General features: G+C 43.9%; 1 protein-coding gene across 1 annotated transcript; it reads left to right on the top strand.

Annotated features, from left to right (window-relative positions):
* LOC137430186 (uncharacterized) lies at positions 1-26,023 on the top strand. The gene is made up of 5 exons (XM_068120837.2): positions 1-204; positions 1,937-2,429; positions 7,477-7,533; positions 17,228-17,374; positions 25,398-26,023. Exons 1-5 carry the CDS (start codon positions 145-147, stop codon positions 25,847-25,849), a joined length of 1,209 nt encoding a protein of 402 aa, XP_067976938.2. The 5' UTR covers positions 1-144; the 3' UTR covers positions 25,850-26,023.

Here is a 26,023-nt window from a genome sequence, read left to right as displayed (position 1 = left end):
GCGCACTATACCGTGCGCACGACGTCGTTGTTCGTTGTACAGTGGCACGGTGTCTGTGTGCGGCGGGTTTTGTTCGGGTGTGAATCGCCTGCTCACCAATTACAAACTCTTGGGGGTGTTCGCGGCAACTGGACCACGTGGTGGATGTTTGCGTGGACGAAGACAAAGCCTCAATTGGACGACAAATCGTTTGTAACTAACAAGGTAGGGAGGCCTTGCTCCTTCAAGCTTCATGTGCCACAGATTCATCGTTCTTCACGCGACTTTCCTTTGTATCAAACGACATGGGAGTGTTCGGTGTTCCGTTTGTGTTGAAGGATAACTTGTGCCGTTGGTTGATGATTGACTCGTTTGTGTTTGTCGCACAGGTAGGCCATTTGGCCCACATTTGTTTATTGCGAAGGTAGGTAGGTAGGTAGGGCGGGAGGGGGGGGTCTATAATGTGATCATTGTACCGCGCGCACTGTTTAAGGTGCAATCGTAAGAGGAAGAAAGGAGTGGTCACGTGTATGGGAAGGGAAGAAAAGAAGAAGAAAAGGACGAAGAGTCAAAATTTAGCAATACAGTATTTGTGTACGTAATAAGTAAATTTACTTGTTTGTGCATTTTTCGATGACGTCATCGAAACGCTCTTGTCCTGGGCCCTCACCGGGCTGGCCACCTCTGGCGGACAATACGAGTAGTCAAATGACTTTGTCCGCAGCCACGCACCGGTTCTTCTGGGCACTTTTTTTTTTTTTGTATACAAGATCGTGTAAGAGCTAACATTAATGACAAAAAACAAACGGACATATCAGACAAAACAAATGGAGCGGGAGACGAGATGGGGAGAGGGGGAAGCACACAAGCACAACATTTGAGAGCAGGGACATCGGGAGATCTGTGGGAGGGAGAGGGCTTGGGGGGAGGAGGCGTGGGAATGGGGGTGGGTGGTGGAAAAGGTAAAAAAAAAATACGGACACAGCTAGGACTTCCAGGAAAGGAGTCGGAATTTCAAAGCAGTGGATCTGGGGTGGATTAATGTGGGTAGAAAAGATCAAGGTTTTGGATGGGGGAAGATCAGAGATGGTGGTGAACAGCTGTTTTAAAGACCTGGAGGGAGGAGTGGGATTGAAGAGAGTGAGGGAGTTTGTTCCAGAGGCGGGAGAAAAGAGGAATGAAGGTGAATAGGGTCTTGATTTTGGCAGTTTCACTAGAAGAGGGTTGCAGGCAGATCTTGTGCCACCTGTAGGAGTATTTGGGGGACAGAGCACAGACAGGGCTGGGGGGGCTAGGCCAGAGAGGAGTCGGTAGAAGACAAAGACCACCAACCTGCCTGCGGTGAGTGAGTGAAAGGCCCTCAGAGTTAGCTTCATTGCGGGAGATTCCAATGATTCTAAAAGCTTTGTTTATTGTTAAAGCCATTGGTTGTATCGACCGTAGATTTATTAATGGCAGGAAGTTTTTTTTACCTGTTCAAGGATATTGAACTCGCCTGATCTTCGAGAAAGACGGTCATGCACTCTTCGTGAAAGACCATGTCCGCATTGAACTAGCAACAGCAGACCGGACACCCAGCTTGACTTCAATCCCGTTGAAACGATGCACCTGCTTGCGAAACGCCTGTTTGTAGTCGGTAGGGAATCAAACCCAGATGAGACTGTTCAAAAGTGTGCTCGCTACCTCTGAGCTGCCCTGCCAGGCGGATGGACCTTTCTCGGTAACGGAAGTAGATTTTGGTGAAAACTTTAATATTGATTCGAATTGAAACATTGGATGCTGAACAATATTGGTCATACCCTGCTTTTTGCACAATATCAATGTAATTGTGATTTAGTTGTCATTAATCACCTTGTTGATTGAGGGTTGTGGTGGGGGCTTTGTTTTTCATGAGGAATTTGAATGTAGAGCAATTGCTGCTGTTTGTTGTTTCTTATGGATGTTTGCTTCGTGACAGGCTATGGCTTTGGCAGGAGCGTGGTCCACGTCTGCTCCATTTCCGACCTGGCTGCAGGGCCAAGGACTCAGTGAAGATGCGGTCAGGGCCATGATCGCCGATCTAGGCATCAAGAGTCACGACGCTCTTCGTGCATGCGCCGAACCAGTCCTAGTGAGAACCGAGCTCTTTCTCGTGGCTCGGGAAAGGTTGCCCTTCGCCATGTATGTTGAAATTCGCCGTTTCGTGGAATCCCTGTGGGAACCGCCGTACTCTGAATTCGGCTCCGCGGATTTGGTGAGTGCAGCTGGCAGCTCACCGCTTCTAGCTGTGTTGTGCTCCATGATGAACGGCATGATTCAGGAGCTTTCCAGTTGTGCCCAGAAGCTGAACTCTTTGTCCAACACTGGAAGGAACAATGCACGTTTGAGCGACACCACTGAAGATTCCAACCCTGCTATCAGAGGCTTTCAAGAATTCTGCCATCAAAACGATGCTTCGGAAACAGAGCCTGGTGAGTGATAACCACGGTTCATGTTTGATTGGTTTTCATAATGATGGGTTTAGCCTGGTGTTGGCTTAGCGGTTAGGGTGCCGGCTTGGGATCCTAGGATCCTGGGTTCGAATCCTGGTCAATCGCTAAATTAACACCAGAGGGGTTGACTCAGCCTATCGTCCTTCCGAGGTTGGCAAATTGAGTACCAGCTTGCTGGGATGAATGATCCCGGTGTGTACCCCGGTTTAGAATAGGTACACCGTATCCCTGCGCATCGTAAGAGGCGATTTAAGGGTTGGCGCCAGGAAGGGCATCCGGCCAAAAAAAAACATTGCCTCAAACAGGGAACCATGATTGTCATGGGGCCCGCAAGGCTAACCCCTGCTCTAGCGGGGAAAATTGCCTTAAAATGATCATTCATTCATTCATTCATTCATTCAATGATGGGCCTTCGTAATTGAGTCTGATGTATGATGTTTCTTGGTGATGCGGCCGCTCAGCACATCTTGTAAATATTCCTTCCGTACGCCATTACAATATAGATATTGGGAAATGTGTTTGAGTGGATATTCCGTTAAGAAAGTTGGTAAATTAATAATCTGTTTTTGTGTCTGTGTCTGTATGTCCATGTGCTTTGTGTGTTCTCCCTGGAAAGGTAGTCGCAACAGAAACTGGGTACTGTTTAAATTTTGGTAGATACTTACCTCCAAGAATTGGGGATGGAGGGATACATTGACCTATGTCCTTTATATTTCCTTGTGCTTATCAAAATTTAATTACCCGGAAATATGTCCATTGTATTGAGATCCTTGAAGCAAAAGGGAAGACTGTTTATGCGCTCCACTCTTCCTTCGAGTAAGGCTCCGTTTGTCCCATTGCACGGCTTCCAATTACGTGGAGGGTTCAAAAAGTTCTCCGTGTGGGAAACTCGGTGTATATTCAACAGAGATGTCAGTAAGTCTCTTTCAGAGCCAAGTCTCAAGTCTTTGAGGGCAAGTCTCAAGTCACAGTCATATTATTTCAACTCGTCAAGTTCCACACCCACATTTACTTATAAACCTTTCCAAGAATGGAGAGATAAATGTTCTTCTCCGGGTGAGTTTTCAAGTGTCGAATTAAATTTGATGTTGAAAAAGCATCAGATATTTTTGTGGAACCTTTTAAACGGCCCTTAGCATCCATTGCATTCTTGCATTTTCACAATAACACAAGAAGGGATCCATATGATGTACAAGCCATCTTTCAAACTCTGAGTCGTCGCTGATGGAACCAACCGGGCATGATTTGTTGAAAGGGTAAAGGCATCGTCTTTGAGGTGAAGTCTGCAGACTCTTGGATCGCTGTGGTTGTCAGTACATCCAGGAAGGCCACCATGACTGTGGAGATTGGCACAGCTCACCTGCACTTTTATTGTCTGATTGTCTTGGATCTTGTGGCCATTGAATATGTAGTAGCCATCAGATGATGTGAAATTGCAGTCCTGCACTACACGGCATTCTTCATTATTAAGTCTTTTCAGACTTTGCTTCCTTTCCATGTTAAGAAAAACGCTGGATCCTCACGGATACACAGAGAGCGAAGTTCGCCAGTGGTCGTTGTGATGTCATCGGGCAGAAATTTTTGAATTGATCCCCAATTCCTTCCGGGAGTGGGCTGGATTTGGTGAAATAAATGATTTGTTTGAGGTTTCTGAGGAAATTCCTAACCCTAAGCCCTTAAATAAAGATAACATGACCAATAGTTGTACATATTGTCTTTGAAGATAAATGACGCGCTTGTCAATAAACATGGCATTGTGCTCTCTGTGCTCGTCTTGATTTGCCTCCGCACGAGCTGTTCGGAAGGAAGAAAATGAGTCTAAAGACATCGCCGTTTCCTAATTTTTAGCTCACCTGGAACGAAGTTCACGGGAGCTTATGCGACGGCGTGTCGTCCGTCCGTCAGTCCTTCAGTCCGTAAACATTTGAAACTTCTTCTCCGAAACCGCTGATGGGATTGCGACCAAATTTGGCACAAATTATATTTGTTGTGTTGTGACTAAAGTTTGTTCACGGCATAAAAAATAATCGGGGTCTACCGGGGGTCAAAGTGGATCCAGGTTTGCCCCCCCAAATATGTGTTTGCTTTCTTCCCAGAAACTACACACACTATTTCAATGAAACTTCACCGCAACCTGCACCACCCGTAATGTATCAACGTTTGTTCACGACATTTAAAAAAATCTGCCCCTTTGGGAATATACAGGGGGGGGGGGCGGTTGCCCCCCAAAATAGGTATTTGCTTTCTTAGAAACTACATATGAAATTCTGATGAAACTTGACCACAACCTTAATCACCTGTGTTGTACCAAAGTTTGTTCCTGGCATTTAATAAATCGGGGTCTAAGGTGGTCTCAGAGGGGGGAGGGCGGGGTTCGGGGTGGGTTGCCCCCTAAAATAGGTCTTTTGGGGGGGGGGGGTTGTTAACTCAGCCTGGCGTTGGCTTAGCGGTCAGGGTGCCGGCTTGGGATCCTGGGATCCTGGGTTCGAATCCCGGTCGATCGCTGAATTAACGCCAGGGGGGTTGACTCAGCCTGTCATCCTTCCGAGGTCGGCAAATTGAGTACCAGCTTGCTGGGATGAATGATCACGGTGTGTACCCCGATTCAGAATAGGCACACCGTATCCCTGCACATCGTAAGAGCGTGACCAAGGGTTGGTGTCAGGAAGGGCATCCGGCCAGAAAAACATTGCCTCAAACAGGGAACCATGATTGTCATGGGGCCCGCAAGGCTAACCCCCGCTCCAGCGGGGAAAAATGGCCTTAAAACGATCATTCATTCATTCATTCAACTCAACTGGACTATGTCCAGCTGAGTTTTTGTCGACACGCAGTGTCCGGCGTCTGTCTGTCTGTTGTCTGTAAACAATTCGACGTCTACGCTCTAAAAGTCACAACTATTGATTATATTTGATGAAACTTGTTATGCAGCATCTTTAAGACATAAACTAGTTTTGGATTGCATTTGGGCGTTGCACGCCCAAAAATGGGCGTGGCAGGGCGGCCATATTGAAAAATCAATTTTTGTCATATTTTTAGCACATATAAACTATATCGTTTGTGGTTCTATTATGCATATTCTAACCATATTGATATAGACCAGTTGAGTTCAGGTTCCCTGGAACCTCTCTAGTTTATTTAAAGTCTTATGATTATGATAGTATGATTCTACATGCTGCCCCTGTCTTCTAGCAAGCATTGAAATTGGTTTAAAATACCTTTAGTCAGTGCAGTATACTGTTTATTCCACCATGTGAGCACCAGGGGTATTGCCCCTATGTGTTTACTTCTCAGCGAGCTATGTAGCATATATATAGTTTTCATTTTTCATGCAATTTACTGTTAATGTTTTCTCAAGCCAGGATAACTTTTATCTTTCACCTTTTTATACAACGCTGAGGCTCGTGGAGAAGCTAGAACATACTGTGCCTTCAGAAAGTATTCACACCCCTTGACCTTTTCCCATTTTGTTGTTACAGCCTGAATTTAAAATGGATTAAATTTAAAAAAATTGTCACCGATCGACACAAAATACCCCATAAAGACAAAGTGAAAACTTGTTTTTCGAAATTTCTACAAATTTATTGAAAATGAAATACAGAAATATCTAATTTACATAAATATTCAGCTCCCTGAGTCGATACTTCATAGAAGTGCCTTTGGCAGCGATTACAGCTTTGAGTCTTCTTGGGTGTGTCTTTATCAGCTTTGCACATCTGGATTTGGGGCTGTATGCTTGGGGTTATTGTCCTGCTGGAACGTAAATCTTCACCGCAGTCTGCAGTCTTTTGCACTCTGAAGAAGGTTCTCCTCTAGGATTTGCCTGTATTTGGCTCCATTCATTGTTCCCTCTCTCCTTACAAGTCTCCTACTCCCTGGCAATGAAAGGCATTCCCTTACCATGACGTTTCCACCACCATGCTTCACGGGAGGGATTGTGTTAGATTGGTGATGAGTTGTGCTTTGTTTCTGCCAGATGTAGCGCTTTGCATTCAGGCCAAAGAGAGTCTCAAGAGTATTCGTTTCATCAGACCACATAATATTTTCCTTCATGCTCAGAGTCTTTCACGTGCCTTTTTGCAAACTCCAGGCATGCTGTCATGTGCCTTTTCAGGAGTAGCCTCTGTCGGGCCACTTTCCCATAAAGCCTAGATTTGTGAAGTGCTGCAGAGACTGTTGTCCTTCCGACAGGTTCTCCCATCTCAACCAAGGAACTCTGTAGTTCTGTCAGAGTGGTCATTGGGATATTGGTCACCTCCCTGACCAAGGTCCTTCTTGCCCGGTTGCTCAGTTTGGTCGGACACCCAGCTCAAGGAAGAGTCTGCGTAGTTCCGCATTCTTTCCATTTCCTAATGATGGAGCACGCTGTGGTCTTGGGAACTTTCACCACTCTAGAAATTGTTTCATATCCTTCCCTATATCTATGCCTCCTCACAATTCTATCTCGGAGTTCTATGGGCAATTCCTTGGACTTCATAGTATAGTTTATTCTCTGACAACTTGACATGCTCTGTCAAATGTGGGACCTTATATAGAAAGGAATGTTTATTTCCAAATCATGTCCAATCAAAGGAAATTGGATGTCCCTGAGCTCAATTTGTAGTGTCATAGCAAAGGGGTTGAATACTTATTGACTCAAGACATTTCAGCTCTTCATTTTTAATTGATTTGTAAAAAATTCTAAAAAAAACAACAAATTCTACTTTGACATTTCAGGGTATTCATACCATGTATGGTGTAGATCAGTGACATAGAATCTTTTAATTCAGGCTGTAACACAACAAAATGTGAAAAAGATCAAGGGGTGTGAATACTTTGTGAAGGCACTGTACATCAAACTTTTTGAATGCTCCTCGCATCATGACTTACACCATTATGTTTCGTGCATTTTGTCAGTTTTACAACTGTGTGATTCTCCAACTGTTCTTCATCTGGGACATCTTCACCAAAAGTACAATAACATTGCTTTGTCATATCAGGAGATTAAAAGTTGTTGTGGTTCAACAGGAGAGTCATGTCATTGCAGTGTTAATGGACAACTTGAAAAACGAGCCAAGAGACTGGGAGCAAGAAATTACAAAAGGTATGGAGTGTGATGACTTCGTAAAGAGATCGTGTAAGTTATTTTATAAAAATTCCACATTTCCACATGTATGTGGTGAATATTTAGGAACACATCATTTAAAGCTTGTGGAATGGCTTTGAGTGCATAAAATGTTCCGAGCACATGTGCGTAAACACACCTAAAACTGACGGTGATGTTGTACATCATTTGTACCCGGAAAGTGTTCTATTCCAAGTTCCATAACCATCCTGAGGTGTTCCTAGCCATGACCAGAGCTGGCTAGTTTTGCTTTCACACATGCTGTGGGCGACATGTTTGCATAACTACATGTGCACAGGATTTGGTGTTGCAGGCCTCCCTCTCCCCCTCCCCCGAGGCCTGCGACAAGTTTCTTGTAGTATTGGCTTGTTAGCTCACCTGGAACGAAGTTCAGGGGAGCGTATGTGATGGCTCTTCATCCGTCCGTTAGTCAGTCCGTCCATAAACACTTGCAACTTCTTCTCCGAAACCGCTGAAGGGATTGTGACCAAACTTGGTAAAAATGTAGCGCTGTGTTGTTGACGGCATTTATATTTGTATTTGTTGTGTTGTGACTAAAGTTTGTTCACGGCATTTAAAAAAATCTGGGTCTAAGGGGGTTTACCGGGGTCAAAGTGGATCCAGGTTTGGCCCTCCAAAATAGGTATTTCCTTTCTTCTCTGAGACAACACACACGGTTTCGATTAAACTTGACCACAATCTTCACCGCCCGTGATGTACCAAAGTTTGTTCACGGCATTAAAAAAAATATGCCCCTTTGCGCGTCTGTGGGAGGGGGGGGGGGGGGAAAGGGTTGCCCCCCAAAATAAGTATTTAAAATTTTCTCAGAATAAGTAATTTTTTCTCAGAAACTACACACGCAATTTCTATAAAACTTCACCACAACCTTCATCACCCATGATGTAACAATGTTTGTTCAAGGCATTAGAAAAATTAGGGTCTGAGGAGGTATATGGGGTTGGGGTAGGGGAGGAGGAGTTGCCCCCCAAAATAGGTATTTTTTGTTTGTTTAAAGTCTTATGATTAGGCCGAAAAAAATATGTTGCTGGTCTCTGGTCAGACCAAAGTTCCAGAATTGATGCGGCGATGCGGTTTTTTTTTCTTTTTTTTTTTGAAAAGCATGGATTTCACATATAAAGGTGTTTTTTGTGTCCTCATGCCTTGCGGTCCTCCTCATCTGCTGTGGCGTCGTCCAGAGAGAAATTAAAGACAGCCAATGGGACTGGTAGGCCTTTTTGTAAATAATGAACACAAGCTTAAGTTATTTTAAAATGTATTTACATCCTGAAAATCATTAAGTTCTTCAAGCATATTATAGAATGCCATTTCGTTCTCGAGATCGCCTCGCCGTACCGTCAAACATTCCAATGTGTCGATCGCGTCAACACTGCGCATGCGCAAGTGGTCTAACAGGCCGATGGTCTCCCACGATCTCTTCTCCCAGTCCACCAGATTATCACAGACACTTACAACTTCATGACAAATGAGATAGGATCCAGGCCTAACTAACGAGACCACCCGCAGCTCTCTAGGCCTTCTGGTTGCTTCACACGAACCTCGACAAAGAAAGTCTTCGTTTCAATAAATGACAATATCCAGCCGATTGGATTCATGACGTCACGGCAAACAAAACTACTCATATCTTTGGAACGGCTGGTTGGATTTGGACAAACTAAACGTAGTTTTGTAGGGGAGAACCGTGCAACAACAGGGGGTTGTATGTACCGTTGGAAAAAAGAAAAAAAAATGTTGACGCGCAGGGTCAAAATCGATTGGCGCGCTGACCAGAGACCGGAAATATATTTTTCTCGGCCTTATGTTAGTATGATTCTACATGCTACCCTGTCTTCTAGCAAGCATTGAAATTGGTTTAAAATACCTTTCGTCAGTGTAGTATTGTCACGTTTGTGGGGGTAAAGAAAGGAATCATAGAGTAAAGGTAGGACTGTATAATTATAGCATGAATCGTGGATGTGTAGGAGAAATCTCGATGTACTTCAGTAGGGAAACTGTAGCTTAAGATTGTTTATGTGTACAAGTTGATGTGTACACGTTGATGTGTACATGTGTTTATGGGGGTGGTGTTGTGCTAATTAGTTAAGGATTAAGGTTCGTTTTCCCCAGTATGTGATTTTTCCCTCTGTAATTTCCCTCGTACGTTTTGCTGAAACCTCTATTAAACCAGCCATGAAAACCTCTATTAAACCACAACAACCATCCACTGTAAGCCAGGCAGGTTCCCAGACACTAAGCCCCGCCTTCATGGACCTCATAGGCAGGCTCTGCCCAGTAGAGGCAGAGAATCAGTGGGCAGCCAAGAAAGGCCACCCCAAAGTTCATGATTGGCCGAGAGGATCATGGAGTGATTCGGAAAGAGCTTTGCCATTGGTCAGTGTGACGTCAGCGGAGAGAAGCTTGGAGAAGCGGGGGCATTTCTGAGAGGATCGCAATAGTTCTGAGGTGAAGGAGGAGCATTGCGTGATAACCGAGGAGATTTGGAGAGTGGACAAGACGCTGGCCATTGTGACAAAGAGGTGGAGAAGTGAGAGGGTGTCTTCACAACTCTCCTTACGTTTGTGGTGCCGTTAAGTTCAACAGCGTGGCCATCTTGTGCCGGGTTCCCGCCGGAGGGACATCGAGCTTCGAGCCTCGTCCCCAGCTACCAACATCACAGTGGAACTCGTGAAGCCAGAGCTAAGTGCCGGCACTGAAAAGGGATTTTATTTTATTTCATCTTTCCCCTTGTCTGTTCTTGAGTCTGTGTGTGGAGGTACCTCAGATAGGAATTAGTTTTACCTCGGCATTCATTTTATTTCTTGGTTTATTTTTAGTAAATCATTATTATTATAGAAATTTCTTCGTCGCGTTTACTTGTTTGTGGTTTCGGAATAAACCCGTGTGTTCCGTTCAGGTAAACGCTTCGCCTTCCTTCATTCCGCGTGTGACAAAAATACCGCCATTTTTTGGGGTGCCGCCTCGGGAGTAAAACTGTCTTGGTTATCCGTCATCCGGCAGTCTTAACCACTGGTGACAGGACAGTATACTCTTTATTCTACCAGGTGAACGCCAGGGGTATTGCCCCTGTTGTTTTTTGTGGATTTACTCTGCCTTTCCGATCGTAGTCCTTGATTTGCTTGTATGCCTCTTTAGGTGTTGTTTTTTCTGTCCGGTGTCTGGACGAATTCTATCTCGCAAAGCAAGTTTGATTTCATCATAAACAGATCAACAAGTGACAGGTGCAGCCACTAGGATTCTCTTGAGAGGATTTGGAATGCAGGCTTTTTATGAACAAATAGAAAATATATGTTGTATTATGCAAGGGAAGGAATTTAAGTGGGAAATTGCAGAAATTATTTGCAATATGCCTTCCGAGCTTAGAAGCAGCCAAATTTGCAGGTCTTCAAAACAGCTGTCCGCCACCATCTCTTATCTTCCCCCATCCAATACCTTGATCTTTTCTACCCCTGTTATCCCCGTTCTAACCCCAAATCTACCTCCTTCAAATTCAGTTTTCTTTCCTGAAAATCCTTGCAGTGTCCATCTTGTTTATCCCGTATACCCAGCCCCAGTCCTCTCCCTTCCACAGATCTCTTGATGTCCCCGTTCTCCATTGTTGTTGTGCTTCGCTCTCTCTCCCCCTCTTGTCTCCCGCTCGCTTTGTTACATGTTCTATGTGTTAGCTCTTACACGAGCCTCGACTTAGTAGTAAAAAAATTTTTTTGGATCAAAAAACATTCTTGATGAAATGTAAATAAATCTCAAATGTTGTCGGATCGACACACATCTGCTGCGAGTCCTGCGTAAAGATTGGTGATCTAGTGAGGCTGGCCTGGCTTTTTATGATGGAAAAGAAATTAGCTGATCAGCTGCTATAATTCCATCAAATCTTCATTGAATGGAGGTCTGGAAGAAAGGCATCAAATATTTCATTTGAACTCTAACAATATAGAAAAGCAATAAAGGAAGCTTGGCCCCAGTGATATCCATATCAGAAGAGACTTCTTTTTTTTTCTTCTTTTTTTTTTTAACCAATTTTGAACTTGTGGAGTGGTGGTTGGTAGATTTATTGTTTAATACATACATAACTTTGTACACTTAAGCATACCTTGCACTGGGTGATTCGTCCACGCAAATCCCGGGTGATTCACCGCATCGTCACCGAGACTTAACCCGAGTGTCACCTTGGGATTGCCTCACATTTGAGTGTCTTGTTTTGGACTCAGCCATGAATCACTTCTACCACTTCAAAACTGCAACTTGATCAGCATGGAATTTGGACTTGCTCAACTCCTAACGAACCTCCAGTGAATAGGTGCTTTCAAAATGACAATCTACCCCAGATTTCCCCTTGCACATGCGTAGAAACCCCCGAAAACAAAGTCGATCGTGATGGCCTAGACATGTATCATATGTGCCAGATAAGGATTGTAGCAAGGAATGGCTTGCCAAGCTTTTTAAAAAGCAGAAAATACTTGGAAACATACCTGCGAGAAAAGGGTCTGCCTCTACACAACAAAAGGTTTGGAGAAACTTGTAATAAACTTGTCCAAAAAGTTCATATCTTGCTGTCTATACTGCAAAAACTCCAGACCATGTGGGCCTGTGAAAAGCCTGAAGGTTGGTTGACGGTCACATTCTACCCAAAACTTTGTGCGTCTTAACACCGATGGCAAGGTTATAGTTGGGGCTTACGATGCACAGGGTAAGTTTAAAATGATAATATTGTGACGGACATCGCCTCCGGATAACTCTAAAGAGGTTGTTGTGTCTTAAAAGACCACAATAGCCAGTTGCCCCAGAACTTCCTGTGGGATCCCATGCCCAGAGTCATGTTACCATACAAAGAAGCCCAAATACGAGCAAGTGTCATGCAACAGACTTTAATTAGTTGGCTGAGCAGAACCAATATTTCATAACTGCTTCTGCCATCTAGAGCCAAATTAAGTTGGTCTGTCTTTTTCTGTCACTTTTTTTCTTTTTCTGTCACTGTCGGTTTCTTTGTGCCACCATCAAAACTGACAGGATAAGTCAGAACACTAATTCTTGCTAAACAATGCTTGACTTGGACAAGGCACGTATTTATAGTCATATATGTACAGGCACATATACAGTCACGTGAAAAAGTAAGTACACCCCATGTAAAGTTTTGACTTTTTCAACATATTTCAACATACAGCTATTTGATCTCATTTCAACAATATTGATAGATGAAGGTGATATAATATAACAAATATCATGAAACAATTACATTTTGTAGTCCATTCTATAATTTAAATAAACATAAATGCAAATTTCGCATGTGGAAAAAGTAAGTCACTCTCACTCACTCACCGCAGGCAGGTTGGTGGTCTTTCCGTCTTCTACCGACTCCTCTCTGGCCTTGCCCCCCCCCCCCCCCCAAGCTCTCTCTGGTCTCTGTCCCCGCAAATATTCCTACAGGTCGCACAAGATCTGCCTGCAACCCTCTTATGGTCAAACTGCCAAAATCAAGACTCTCCGCTCACCTTCACTCCTTCATTCCTCTTTTCTCCCGCCTCTGGAACAAACTCCCTCACTCTCTTCAATCCCATCCACCCTCCACGTCTTTAAAACAGCTGTTCACCACCATCTCTTATCTTCCCCCATCCAAAACCTTGATCTTTTCTACCCCTGCTAATTTCACCCCAATTCCACTTTTTTGAAATACCAACTTCTGTCCTGGAAGTCCTTGGTGTCCTTGTGTTTTATACTTCTCCCTCCCCCCCCCCCCCCCCTTCCCACGCCTCCTCCCCCCAAGCCCTCTCCCTTCCACACATCTCCCTGCTCTCAAATGTTGTGTTTGTGTGCTTCCCCTTCTCTCCCCATCTTGTTTTCCGCTCCCTCTTTTTATATATTTTGTTTGTCTGGTTGATTTGTTTGTGAAGTAAATGTTAGCTCTTTCACGAGCCTCGATTCAGTATACAAAAAAAAGAAAAAAAAGTACACCCCTATCATGACTTCAAATACCTAAAATTATAATCAGGTGCAAATGATTAGAACATCGTCAGAGAGGATCTTAGAGGAACCTGTCTTATTTAAACCTCAGCCATTTAGTTTGGTTTGCTCTTTGTTGTTGAAGTGTGCGGCATCACCATGCCTAGATCAAAAGAGGCCTTCAGAAAGAAAGTTATAGATGCCTTCGAGTCTGGGAAGGGATTTAAAAAGATCTCCAAACAATTTGCAATCAATCATTCGACTGTCCGGAAGATCATCGACAAGTGGAGAAGATTCCAAACAACTGCCAACTTGTTCAGGCCAGGCCGCCCCAGCAAGTTCAGCCAGAGAGCAGACCGCAAGATGCTGAAAGAAGTCTCTAAGAACCCCAGAATGTCATCACGGGACCGACAGGTAGCTCTTGCCACTGTTGATGTCAAAGTGTACGAGTCTACCATTATAAGGAGGCTGCACAAATTTGATCTACATGGGAGGTGTGCCAGGAGGAAACCTTTGCTGTCCAGAAAGAACATCAGGGCAAGACTAAAGTTTGCCAATGAACACCTCGGCAAAGACCAGCACTTCTGGAACAATGTGCTCTGGACAGATGAGTCAAAGGTAGAGCTATTTGGCCACAGTACCAGAAGACATGTTTGGCGAAAACCAAAGACAGCATTTGACCACAAGAACCCGATACCAACTGTAAAGCATGGTGGTGGAAATACTATGGTTTGGGGGCAGCTTTGCTGCATCAGGGCCTGGGCAGCTCACCATCATAGAATCCACGATGAATTCTTCATTGTACCAGAGGGTGCTTGAGGATAATGTGAGGCCATCTGTCTGAAAGTTGAAGCTCAACCGAAGGTGGACCTTGCAACATGACAATGACCCTAAACATCTATCTATAATTCCAGTAATCTCTGTGTGTATGTTTGTATGTTTGTATGTTTGTATGTCTGTGACCGCTGTTTCTCGACAACCACGGGTCCGATATACTTGAAACTTGCCAGGTATATTGCTGGGGACCCGAGGATGTGCCTTTTCAAGGTTTCATATTAATCGGACAAGTAGTTACCGAGCTATGTCCAAAAAACGATTCAACCAATCAGAGAGCAGCGAGCTATCACGTGTGCCGAACGTGGCGAACAGACTCTGCCTCGGACGGCACATTTGAGAGCGTATTCATTTATTTCACGTTGGAAAACTATGTTGCCGTTAAACTATGTTTTAAAACTAATTAAAACTAATTTGCGATTCATCGTATTCATCGCTTCACATTTGCGACAGTGAAGACTTCACTTCCGGCAGCCAATCACAGAACGCGTTGTTGCGAGCCCGAGAGCCTGCGCCATTACGGTTCGTAATTCGATTTCTTCCGGAGAAAATAATAATTTCTCGATTTCTTATGCGCATTATTTCTCCCAATTCAGTCAGAGCGAAGGGCGGAAGCGAAGAGCGTTGTTTTTTTTGTTTACGGGCGTACGGGCGGGGTAGAGCGTACGGGTAGCGTTTTTTGTTTTTTTTGGCAAGGAACGGGCACCCACGTACGGGCATGCCCTAGTACCAGTAAATCCACCAAGGAATAGCTGAAAAGAAAGAAATGGAGGGTTCTGGAATGGCCAAGTCAAAGCCCGTATCTAAATCCCATCGAGATGTTGTGGGGGGATTTGAAACGAGCTGTGTATGCAAAAAAACCCTCAAACATCGCACAGCTGAAAGAATTCTGCATGGAGGAGTGGGCAAAAATTTCTCCCAGTCGATGTCAGTGACTGGTAGACAGTTATAAGAAACACCTACTTGAGGTTGTTTCTGCCAAAGGGGGCAATACCACCTATTAGATAGGGGGCAAGTCAAAGCCTAAAGGGGGCATTGCCCCCATACCCTTTGCCTTCTGCCACTCCTTGAACTTCTTCCTCCTCTCGTCAATCTTCTTTCCAACTTCATCATCCCACCACCATGTTTCCGATTGCCTCGGTGGTCCTTTTGTCCATCCACATACCTCACCAACGGCTCCCAACAGACTATCTTTCATTGACATCCAACCACGTTCAAGCTCAACCACATAATCCTCTACCATACTCAGCCTCTCTTTTAATGCCTCCCTCACTGTCACCTCTTTCAACCTCTACACCTTCATTCTCGGTTGGTACTTCACCCGCCGAGCTCTCCTCGCACCTTTCACTCTGATGTCGCAGACAACTAAGTGGTGCTGTGAAACAGCCTCCTCCCCCGGGATCACCTTTGTGTCCCGGAGGTGCCCCCTATCTCGCCTACACACCAGCAGCTAGTCAATGGTTGTCGTCGACCCACCTGACGTGTATGTACGTCGACCCACCTAACAAGCTTATTATCCTCTTTCTGGAACTGAGTATTACAAATCAACAAATCGGCTCCATCAGCAAACTCCAAAATCCTTTCACCTTCTCCATTTGTCACACCATATCCATAACCCCAATGAACTCTCTCAAAACCATCCATACTCCTTCCCACATGTCCATTCAGGTCTCCTCCTACCACAACAACTTCCTTATCTTTCACGTTTTCCATCATCTTCTCTATTGCACACCAGAACTTGTCCTTCTCTTCATCGCTCCGACCAACCTGCAGAGCATATCCTGAGATGACGTTCACCAAGAGCTTTCCAATCATCATTTTCACCATCATCAACCTTTCACTCACTCTAGTCACACTCACCACACTGTCTACAAACTCCTCAGAAAACCGGACACCAACACCATTCACGCCTTCTGGGCACCCTTGCCACACAAACTTGTATTTCTGTCCCTGCCTCTACCCTTCACCATTCTCACACCACTTCCCTTCCATCTAGTCTCCTGCACACAACATATGTCCACTCTTCTTCTGACCAATACTTCCACCACTTCTCCTGATCTCCCTGTCATTGTCCCTACATTCCATGTCCCAAACCTCAGAAACCGATCTCCACGTCGGGCATCAGACGTTTCGTCATCATAAATGGAGTGATTTCCACCCTTGCTTCGATCGAGTTCCCCACCTTGAGTTTTGACGAGATGGAGTGGGGTCCCCCACGGGGTACTTCGGGCTGTACCCTGCCCATATGTAGTTGTAATTGTCATGGTTCTCTTTTTGAGGCAATGTTTTTATGACCGGATGCCCTTCCTGACGCCAACCCTTTTAGTCGCCTCTTACGACATGCAGGGATACGGTGTACCTATTCTAAATCGGGGTACACACCGGGTGCAAATAGGCGATCACTCTTAAATAATCAATCGCGAGGGATTAACCCAGACTTGCAGCTTTGTTGTATTACTGTCTTTATTCTAAACTGTTGTCATACTCGTTAAAGATTGATGTGTAAAACTCATTGTAACTAAAACGGCATTCGATAGAGCACAAACCTCCGACAGGCTGAACCGTTTACGTTTTCTATCCCACTGATAGGCCGGATGTGGATCCAGACCTAAACCAAAATCGAATCTGCTTGCTCTTGTCACCTAACCAACTCATCCACCTAGTTTAGTCTGAATCCGTCCATCACGTTTTGAGATAGATAGCCTCATCGACAGACAATCACAGACAGACAAACAGGGGTAAAAAGCTAATATCCGTCCACCTTCCTTGACAGAGGTAATTGAACAATATCAATGAGATTTGCACACAAATTGCATTGGCTTTTCAACTTTTCTTCTTTGAAACATTGTTTTGTGAATCCCTGCTCTTAATCTCTGCCTTTGTACAGCAAAGCTAGAGGTGGAAGCAGAAGAGCAAGCAAACAGTGGCACAAGGTTGATCACATTTATTGACGATACAATTGAAAGCTGTAAACGTTATTCAAGACCTGAGACTACCGATGAGCAATCAAGTGATCTCCAAGGTTCCACGAGAGGTAAGCAATCTCCATCTTAAACAAAAAAAGAAGAAGAAGAGTGTTGAAGATATTTTCGTTTCAGAAAAAAATGTTTTTTATTTTTGAGATACGAGAGGTGGTAGTCATGGTTGGTCATTGTTTACCAATCACTGGTGCTAGATTAACAAGCATTCTGAGTATTGCGCTGCAATACATGTCCCCTACCGGCAGTCTGTCGTCCGGAAAACTGTTGGGGAAATTACCAAGGGTTATTTACTCACAAGTTCTGAATCGTTCCCAATCGCTAATTACCTCAGGACGGGCTCACCTGTGATTCACACTCAGGACTTCGATTTATACACCTTGCAGACAGGTCAGCAGAAGCACGACAAAATAAGTTGTTGATAAAGAACCTTTTGAGTCGCTAAATATCAGTAATTTATTATATTTTCCGGTTCACGATCAATGATCGATGTCTATATTATATATGTGTTGCTCGGCTTGGCTCCGCCCCTCCGGAAACCGCACGCTGTGTCGCGCTTTTGACGTTCGCGAGACGAGGCTGAGGGCACGCGGTGCGGCTTGAGGAGAACTCTAGAATAAACAAGAGATATCCCTTTTTAAAATATTTTCGTTTAATTAACGATATCTGCCAAACCATGTGCCCTATCACAAATTCCAAAAGGACTTTTTAGTAGACTGATATGCTGAACAGATCTGTGAAGTTTCCCCTCAATTGGATCAAAAATGAGGGAGGAGCTCGGTTTCAATGAAACCATATGACGCATGACGTCATGCTCACTGACTTTTTTGGTCGTCATGGGTATAGCGATTATGCCTGCAAAGCTTGGCCTCAATCTGTTCAGCTGTTGCAGAGAAAAAGGGGTTTTCATGTTTTCACGAAAAACAATATGGCGGCCGAACCACGTGACCTGTGACGTGATAATTACCATTAAAATATTCTACAGACCGAGTCACCCCTACGGTGAAAATTTGATCTCAATTGGTCCCATTGCAGAGAAAATCTTTTTTAAAGGAAATTAAAACTTAAAATGGCACTGAGTTAAGGATCATCAGAATTATCAGAATTCCCAAAGTTCAAAGTGCCATAACTTTGTCAAAAATGATCGAAACGTCGTAAAGTTCGAACTGGATCTGTAACTTATCATGAGGAAACCATGCGCCAAGTTTGAAATCATTAGCATTAAGCGTTTAGAAAAAAAGTCCGGAAAACTGTTCTTTGCGTGACAGACTGACGGACTGACGGAGGGACGGCGTGCAAACCTATGGTCCCCTCCGGTGTACACCGGTAGGGGACTAATAAGCTTACCACTGATTGGATCAGCCTATTTTTGCCGTTGGGTGACGTGCTTTTGTTTCCTCGAATGGTGAGTTTAATATCGAACTAAAAACAGACCAGACACACCATGTATTAAACTTTCCAGAAAACAAATCTCTTGCAATGCACCGCATCTGTTCATATGAATGATCAAGCTGGCATAATTGTCATGATGATGACCTTGGCATTGGCACAGTCTTGAACGTATAAATGGGGCAACTGTGCTCTGGCTCTTGGGTGAGTTCTGGGTGATTTGCTAGAAAATATAGGCAGGTGACGAAATGCCGCTATAAAATCACATCGCCAATAATCGCTAATAAACAAACAAGTAATCAAATGGTGACTAATGCATGCATGTATATTGTATGTGTATATGTATATTTGTATATGTGCATGGTGACAATACTGGGTACACCTTTACACAGATTTAAAAAATATGAACTGAATGAAAAGACACCTATGGCTTTGTTGTAGCAAATAGTCTTCAGGACCTGCAAAAACCTGATTTTCACATTATATCATGCACTTAGATTTGCATTGGTTGAGTAAACAAGACAAAAATGGCATATTTTCGAAATAAAATGTTACATTCTCACTATGTCAATTTTTATTTCATTGTCTTTAAATAAAAATATGCATTGATGATTAAAATTGTAATTAAACAATGTTTGATGTCTAGTATGTCTTGTTTTTTTACATTTTCTAAAATTCCTTCAAATGTGCAATGCGTGGCAAAATAAGTGATTCGTGCATAACGCTTGGTGTACACCAAATTCACAATAATTGTGATGTCAGTTTCATTTTCAAATCACGAAGGACTCGTGAAATGAACTAGGTGTGTAGGTTAAGAAATACCTTAAGAAGCATGCCCTTGATGCATATTCAATCGGTCAATCAGAAAGTTAATTTTTTTCGCGATAATCTTGTCATATATTTTTTCGTGTCCGCCCCGTTATGCACGAATCATATCCCAGCAAAAGTTAAAGAAACCCGCGTCGCTCGAAACTTGATTATGTGTAATGCGGGTCCCGTTTGTTGTAATAACAAAGCAGTCACTCGCTGGCAGACGACCACTCATTTACAGATGACGTCAGAACTTGTTTTCGTGTCCGTGTCCTCCGGTGCTGCGTTATGCGTGAATCCAGCATGCGCAGTGCACTCTCGTTTTCATTTTGGTGAAAACGAAGCATGTAGCAGGTCTGATGCTTCAAACTCGGACTCCAATATACAGGGTGAATCAAAAGTAGCGTCCGCGCCCAATTTCTGTTTTTTTTGGCTGTCAGATTCTTTTCCCCCGAATTTTCCCCCAAATAAATGGTTAGATAAACATGTCATTCATTTATTTCTACCTTCTTGTACACTGTAATACAAATGGCAAACAAACAATCGACTGACAGAAATATATATATATATATATATATATATATATATATATATATATATATATATATATATATATATATATATATATACATACATACATACATACATACATACATACATACATATACATATACATATACATATATACATACATACATACATACATACAGTGGGGAGAACAAGTATTTGATACACTGCCGATTTTGCAGGTTTTCCCACTTACAAAGCACGTAAAGGTCTGTAATTTTTATCATAGGTACACTTCAACTGTGGAAGACGGAATCTAAAACAAAAAATCCTGAAAATCACATTGTATGATTTTTAAGTAATTAATTTGCATTTTATTGCATGAAATAAGTATTTGATCACCTACCAACCAGTAAGAATTCCGGCTCTCACAGACCTGTTAGTTTTTTCTTTAAGAAGCCCTCCCATTCTCCACTCATTACCTGTATTAACTGCACCTGTTTGAACTCGTTATCTGCATAAAAGACGTCTCCAGACCGTCTCCGACCACAAAGACCGCAAAGACCGACCGCAAAGCCGTCTCCAGACCTGTCCACACTCAATCAGACTCCAACCTCTCCACAATGGGCAAGACCAGAGAGCTGTCTAAGGACATCAGGGACAAATTTGTAGACTTGCACAAGGCTGGGATGGGCTACAGGACAATAGGCAAGCAGCTTGGTGAGAAGGCAACAACTGTTGGCGCAATTATTAGAAAATGGAAGAAGTTCAAGATGACAGTCAATCTCCCTCGGTCTGGGGCTCCATGCAAGATCTCACCTCGTGGAGCCTCAATGATCATGAGAAAGGTGAGGGATCAGCCCAGAACTACACGGCAGGACCTGGTCAATGACCTGAAGAGAGCTGGGACCACAGTATCAAAGAAAACCATAAGTAACACACTACGCCGTCATGGATTAAAATCCTGCAGCGCACGCAAGGTCCCTCTGCTCAAGCCAGCGCATGTCCAGGCCCGTCTGAAGTTTGCCAATGACCATCTGGATGATCCAGAGGAGGAATGGGAGAAGGTCATGTGGTCTGATGAGACCAAAATAGAGCTTTTTGGTTTAAACTCCACTCGCCGTGTTTGGAGGAAGAAGAAGGATGAGTACAACCCCAAGAACACCATCCCAACCGTGAAGCATGGAGGTGGAAACATCATTCTTTGGGGATGCTTTTCTGCAAAGGGGACAGGACGACTGCACCGTATTGAGGGGAGGATGGATGGGGCCATGTATCGCGAGATCTTGGCCAACAATCTCCTTCCCTCAATAAGAGCATTGAAGATGGGGCGTGGCTGGGTCTTCCAGCATGACAACGACCCGAAACACACAGCCAGGGCAACTAAGGAGTGGCTCCGTACGAAGCATCTCAAGGTCCTGGAGTGGCCTAGCCAGTCTCCAGACCTGAACCCAATAGAAAATCTTTGGAGGGAGCTGAAAGTCTGTGTTGCGCAGCGACAGCCCCGAAACCTGAAGGATCTGGTGAAGATCTGTATGGAGGAGTGGGCCAAAATTCCTGCTGCAGTGTGTGCAAACCTGGTTAAGAACTACAGGAAACGTCTGATCTCTGTAATTGCAAAAACAAAGGTTTCTGTACCAAATATTAAGTTCTGTTTTTCTGATGTATCAAATACTTATTTCATGCAATAAAATGCAAATTAATTACTTAAAAATCATACAATGTGATTTTCAGGATTTTTGTTTTAGATTCCGTCTTCCACAGTTGAAGTGTACCTATGATAAAAATTACAGACCTTGTCGTGCTTTGTAAGTGGGAAAACCTGCAAAATCGGCAGTGTATCAAATACTTGTTCTCCCCACTGTATATACATACAGAAATCGGGCGCTACTTATGACTCACCCTATATACAGAACATCATAATACAGCATACTTGCTGTTTCCTGAAACTTTATTTTTTCCACTCAGATGTAACACTTCGTGTATCCAGTATTGCAGCCATATATATCCTGTATATATATTTTGTAACATACTCGGTCTCCCTAGCGAGTAACGTGAGACTGCCAAATATTAGCTCCCACGGCACTGAGTGGAGACTTCCCCTTCCCTTATCCCTACCCATCTCCCCCCCCCCCCCCCCCCCCCCCGCATGAGACGGTTCTGGCGCGCTGTCGTTATGTTCAATTAACTTGGATGTGCAGCGGTTTCAACGTCCATGTATAGTTTGGGGGGAGAACTTGGGTTATGCTGAAACTGTTCTGCAGCTCAACATCCACAGCAAATACACTTTATAAATAACAGGTATCATAAATAATGAGGTTGGGCTACAGCAAGAAATAATGAATGAAGTGAGATGCGAAAATCCCGATTGGCGAACACACTTAACTGGACAGAACGGTTTCCTCGTCTCGGCCTTAAGGTAAACATATCATATGCAGACTCGTTCAGGGACACAGGACAGAAAAAAAAAATAGACTGAATTGGAAAGGGTAGAGGTTTTGTGTGGCCTTCTCTTTTTGGTTGAGATGTCAATGGGGGTGTAGTCACATGGGTCAGGCTCTTTTGCGTTCGTGCAGGATGCTCTGAGCGCTGACTTGATTTGATGTCCATATGCAGCTGAGGCTGCCTGGCTCGCCCATACTCCTCCAGACTCTCGAAGTCACCTCAGTTGTTTGCTAAGCAGTCGGCAGCTGACGAGCACAGCAGCTCTAACTCCACCGCCTCCAACTCCCCTGTTGCTTCACTGCCCTCTCCCTGTCACTTTACCTGTCTGGGTGTGGCTGCTTTATATAGCCAAGGCCCCCCAAACCCCATGGTGTGAGACTCCCAGACGCCTCCCTAAGGTCGCGCATGTGCTGCCATTTTCAAATGGAATGTGTGGGGGAGTTGTGAAAGGACAATGGGGAATGACAGTATTAATTATAGAAGGGAAACAGCTGATCCCAGTCATTGTTCGTTTGGTTTACAAAACGCTTGGAATACCATTCATTATTTAATTAGTAATTAACCCCCAAGTCATTTTCATAAAGTTCTATGTATGTATTTTTGTTCCTGGTTGCCGATACTGTTGTTCACCGCACACACTCGTCCACCATTTTCAAAACCGTTCACACCATCTATATACATTTTACCACAACATAGTTCGTACCATATTGTGCAGTCATTCTCTTAAAAATGTCATGGGGTTTGACACCTTCACAAAGCAAAAACCTGATGACTGCTTTGTAACGGTGTACTCTTGTCGTGGGGCAACCATCTTTACAGCACGATTATTAGTGCCACACATGGGGAAGTCGGGGACTAAGTGGTCAACAACAAATAACTCTCTTTTGCCTCTGAAATATTGTTGCATGCAATAGTTATATTGCAAACATCCATATAATAATAGTGTAGCAGCATAGCAAACCTGTTGTGCATTTTGTGATACAAGCACCAAATTTGGCACAAATGTACATTAATATGTTGCGAACATTTTCAGATATTGGGCCACTTGAAATTCCGTAATTTTTTTTTTCAAATTTTTTCAAATTTCGTAATTTCAAATTTTTCGAGTGACACCGTCACAATTTCGGTCTTCGAGGCCGGCCGATATAGTGGGGCGGCTTAGCCCAAATATTCAAAAGAATTGTGCATTTTGTGATACAAGCACCAAATTTGGCACAAATGTACATTAATATGTTGCGAACATTGTGTGGTCAGCAATGAAGACGAGAGTCTGAATTACATGTATGCAAAAGACCTTGTGAACCAGTGAAGCAAATACACGGGTAAGCATGAATTAAATCTAGGGCATGATATAATTTCCATGATGTTTACCTCTACACTCAATGGTGGAAGGAGGTAATGTTTTGATCCCAGCTTGTCTGTATGTCTGTTTGTCTGTTAGTCCACAAAATTCCAGACAAAGCTTGTAGTAGTGGTAGTTGTAGTGGTAGTGGTGATAACAGAAATTGTTATATAGAACTGAACTTATATTATTATTATATGCAGAAAATAACTTCATTTCTATATGCCCTGCAGTGGACAGGTTAATTGGTTTATGCACTGAAGGGGTCACCCTGGTGTGCACTGCTGTGTTCTGCCTCACTGAGTTGTTCAGGTATGATGTACTCAGCACAAGCTTCCGGTCGGCCCGGAGGTGGGGGTGCGGGGCCTGTCACGGAACGTCAAAACAAACGGCCTGCCGGGGCCGCCCAAAAGTCGGGCGTGAGGGGCGCGTCCACTAATGGAACGCCTCTCGCTTCCCAGATCGAGGGCCACGTGGTCAGGAGAACCTCGTCCCTTCCGGTCACACTTTGCCTATCGGCCGGCCTCGAAGACCGAAATTGTGACGGTGTCACCCGAAAAATTTGAAATTACGAAATTTGAAAAAATTTGAAAAAAAAAATTACGGAATTTCAAGTGGCCCAATATCTGAAAATGTTCGCAACATATTAATGTACATTTGTGCCAAATTTGGTGCTTGTTTCACAAAATGCACAATTCTTTTGAATATTTGGGCTAAGCCGCCCCACTATAATAGCGTAAGGACTCGACTTTGTTATCCCTTTTACGCCGCACCCAGTGACCCGATGCCCACGGCACTAATGGATTTACGATCTACGAACCGCGCTCTTTGTTTATCACGTACAGCCATACTCGAAAAATCTGAATTAGCCGACGTTGGGGCCCAAAAGCATCCGATTAACTGCCGATACGACGCCATCTTACGACGCCATCGTATTGGCGTCTGCTGGGCGAAGGCGAAGCGAGCCGTCCGCTGATTGGACAGTCGAGTGGTGTGAACATGGGTGGTGTGAACCAAATGGTCTTTTTATTCCCTTGAACATTTTAAATTAGGATATATAAGGAAACGTCTTTATCGTCATTTTAATAAAGTTAAATGGAGTGACGTTGCGATACTCGGGGTGCGTTGCATAAATCCTCGTAACTCAGAGAGGTGTAGCAGGTGGCGAGACGTAAGGAAGCTTAAAGATAACGAGCTGAAAACAGACGAACGATATGTCAATCTCTTTCTACACCGAACGGAAATAAAAGTATGAGAGTGGGAAGGCATGGCCTGAGCACTTCGAGCAGAGAGGACTGATTGGACTTAACTTAAAGAGAGAAAATTGGAGCTTAACGGAAGAAGAAGATCCCATGAGCGCTCCCCTATGCCATCCATAATGGTACACTCTATCCATACACCACATCCTCCCTTCCGTGGATGTTCCACGGGTTTCGGCTAGTGCACTATTAATGAGAGTAAAATTTGCTTTATTTATTGACTAACATTTGTACTTAGATGGACTTGACTTTGTCACGTGTTGGGTGATAATGTTCACGAGTTCAACTTGACCTCTATTTTCACATGTGCATGAACATATCTTTCAGGTAGACCGGTGGAACATGGAAGGCAGCTGTTCTTAAGACGTCAACAAGAGGTACTTGGTATGGATGAATTGCAGGTGGATGTGCCAAGGTGCTACCAGAGCGTAGGCAACAAGAAGCACAAGTGTAACCACTGTCCGTACAGTTCCAACAACGTGGGACATTTTCAGGCACACTTGAGAATTCACACTGGGGAGAGGCCTTACAAGTGCAGTGCTTGTGGCAAAGCGTTCACTCAGTCGTCGGTTCTACAAACGCACATGAGAGTTCACACCGGAGAGAAACCATACAAGTGTACGGCCTGCGAAAAGACTTTCGCTCACCTGCACTCCCTGCAGACGCACACACGGATTCATACTGGCGAAAAGCCATACATGTGCTCCTCTTGTGGAAAGGCGTTCACTCACTCGACAACCCTTCGGAATCACATGAGAACCGCAGCTTGCCACCCTTGATTGCGACCCGGTGGGTTTGCTGACCATCGCTCCATGTGTTATTTCCTACATTGATTTGTTTTCTCCTGTCGTGTCAGTATTTTTATTTCATCATAAATTTGCTCTTCAACGTTAACATGGAGATGCAAACTTTCCTTACAAAACAAATAAAACATTTAACGGTGAAAATTCAAA

This window comes from Myxine glutinosa, chromosome 6 (genome assembly GCF_964187855.1).
Source record: "Myxine glutinosa chromosome 6, kmMyxGlut1.1, whole genome shotgun sequence".
In the NCBI taxonomy this organism is placed as follows: Eukaryota; Metazoa; Chordata; class Myxini; order Myxiniformes; family Myxinidae; genus Myxine; species Myxine glutinosa.
This window is presented reverse-complemented; position numbering and strand designations above follow the sequence as displayed.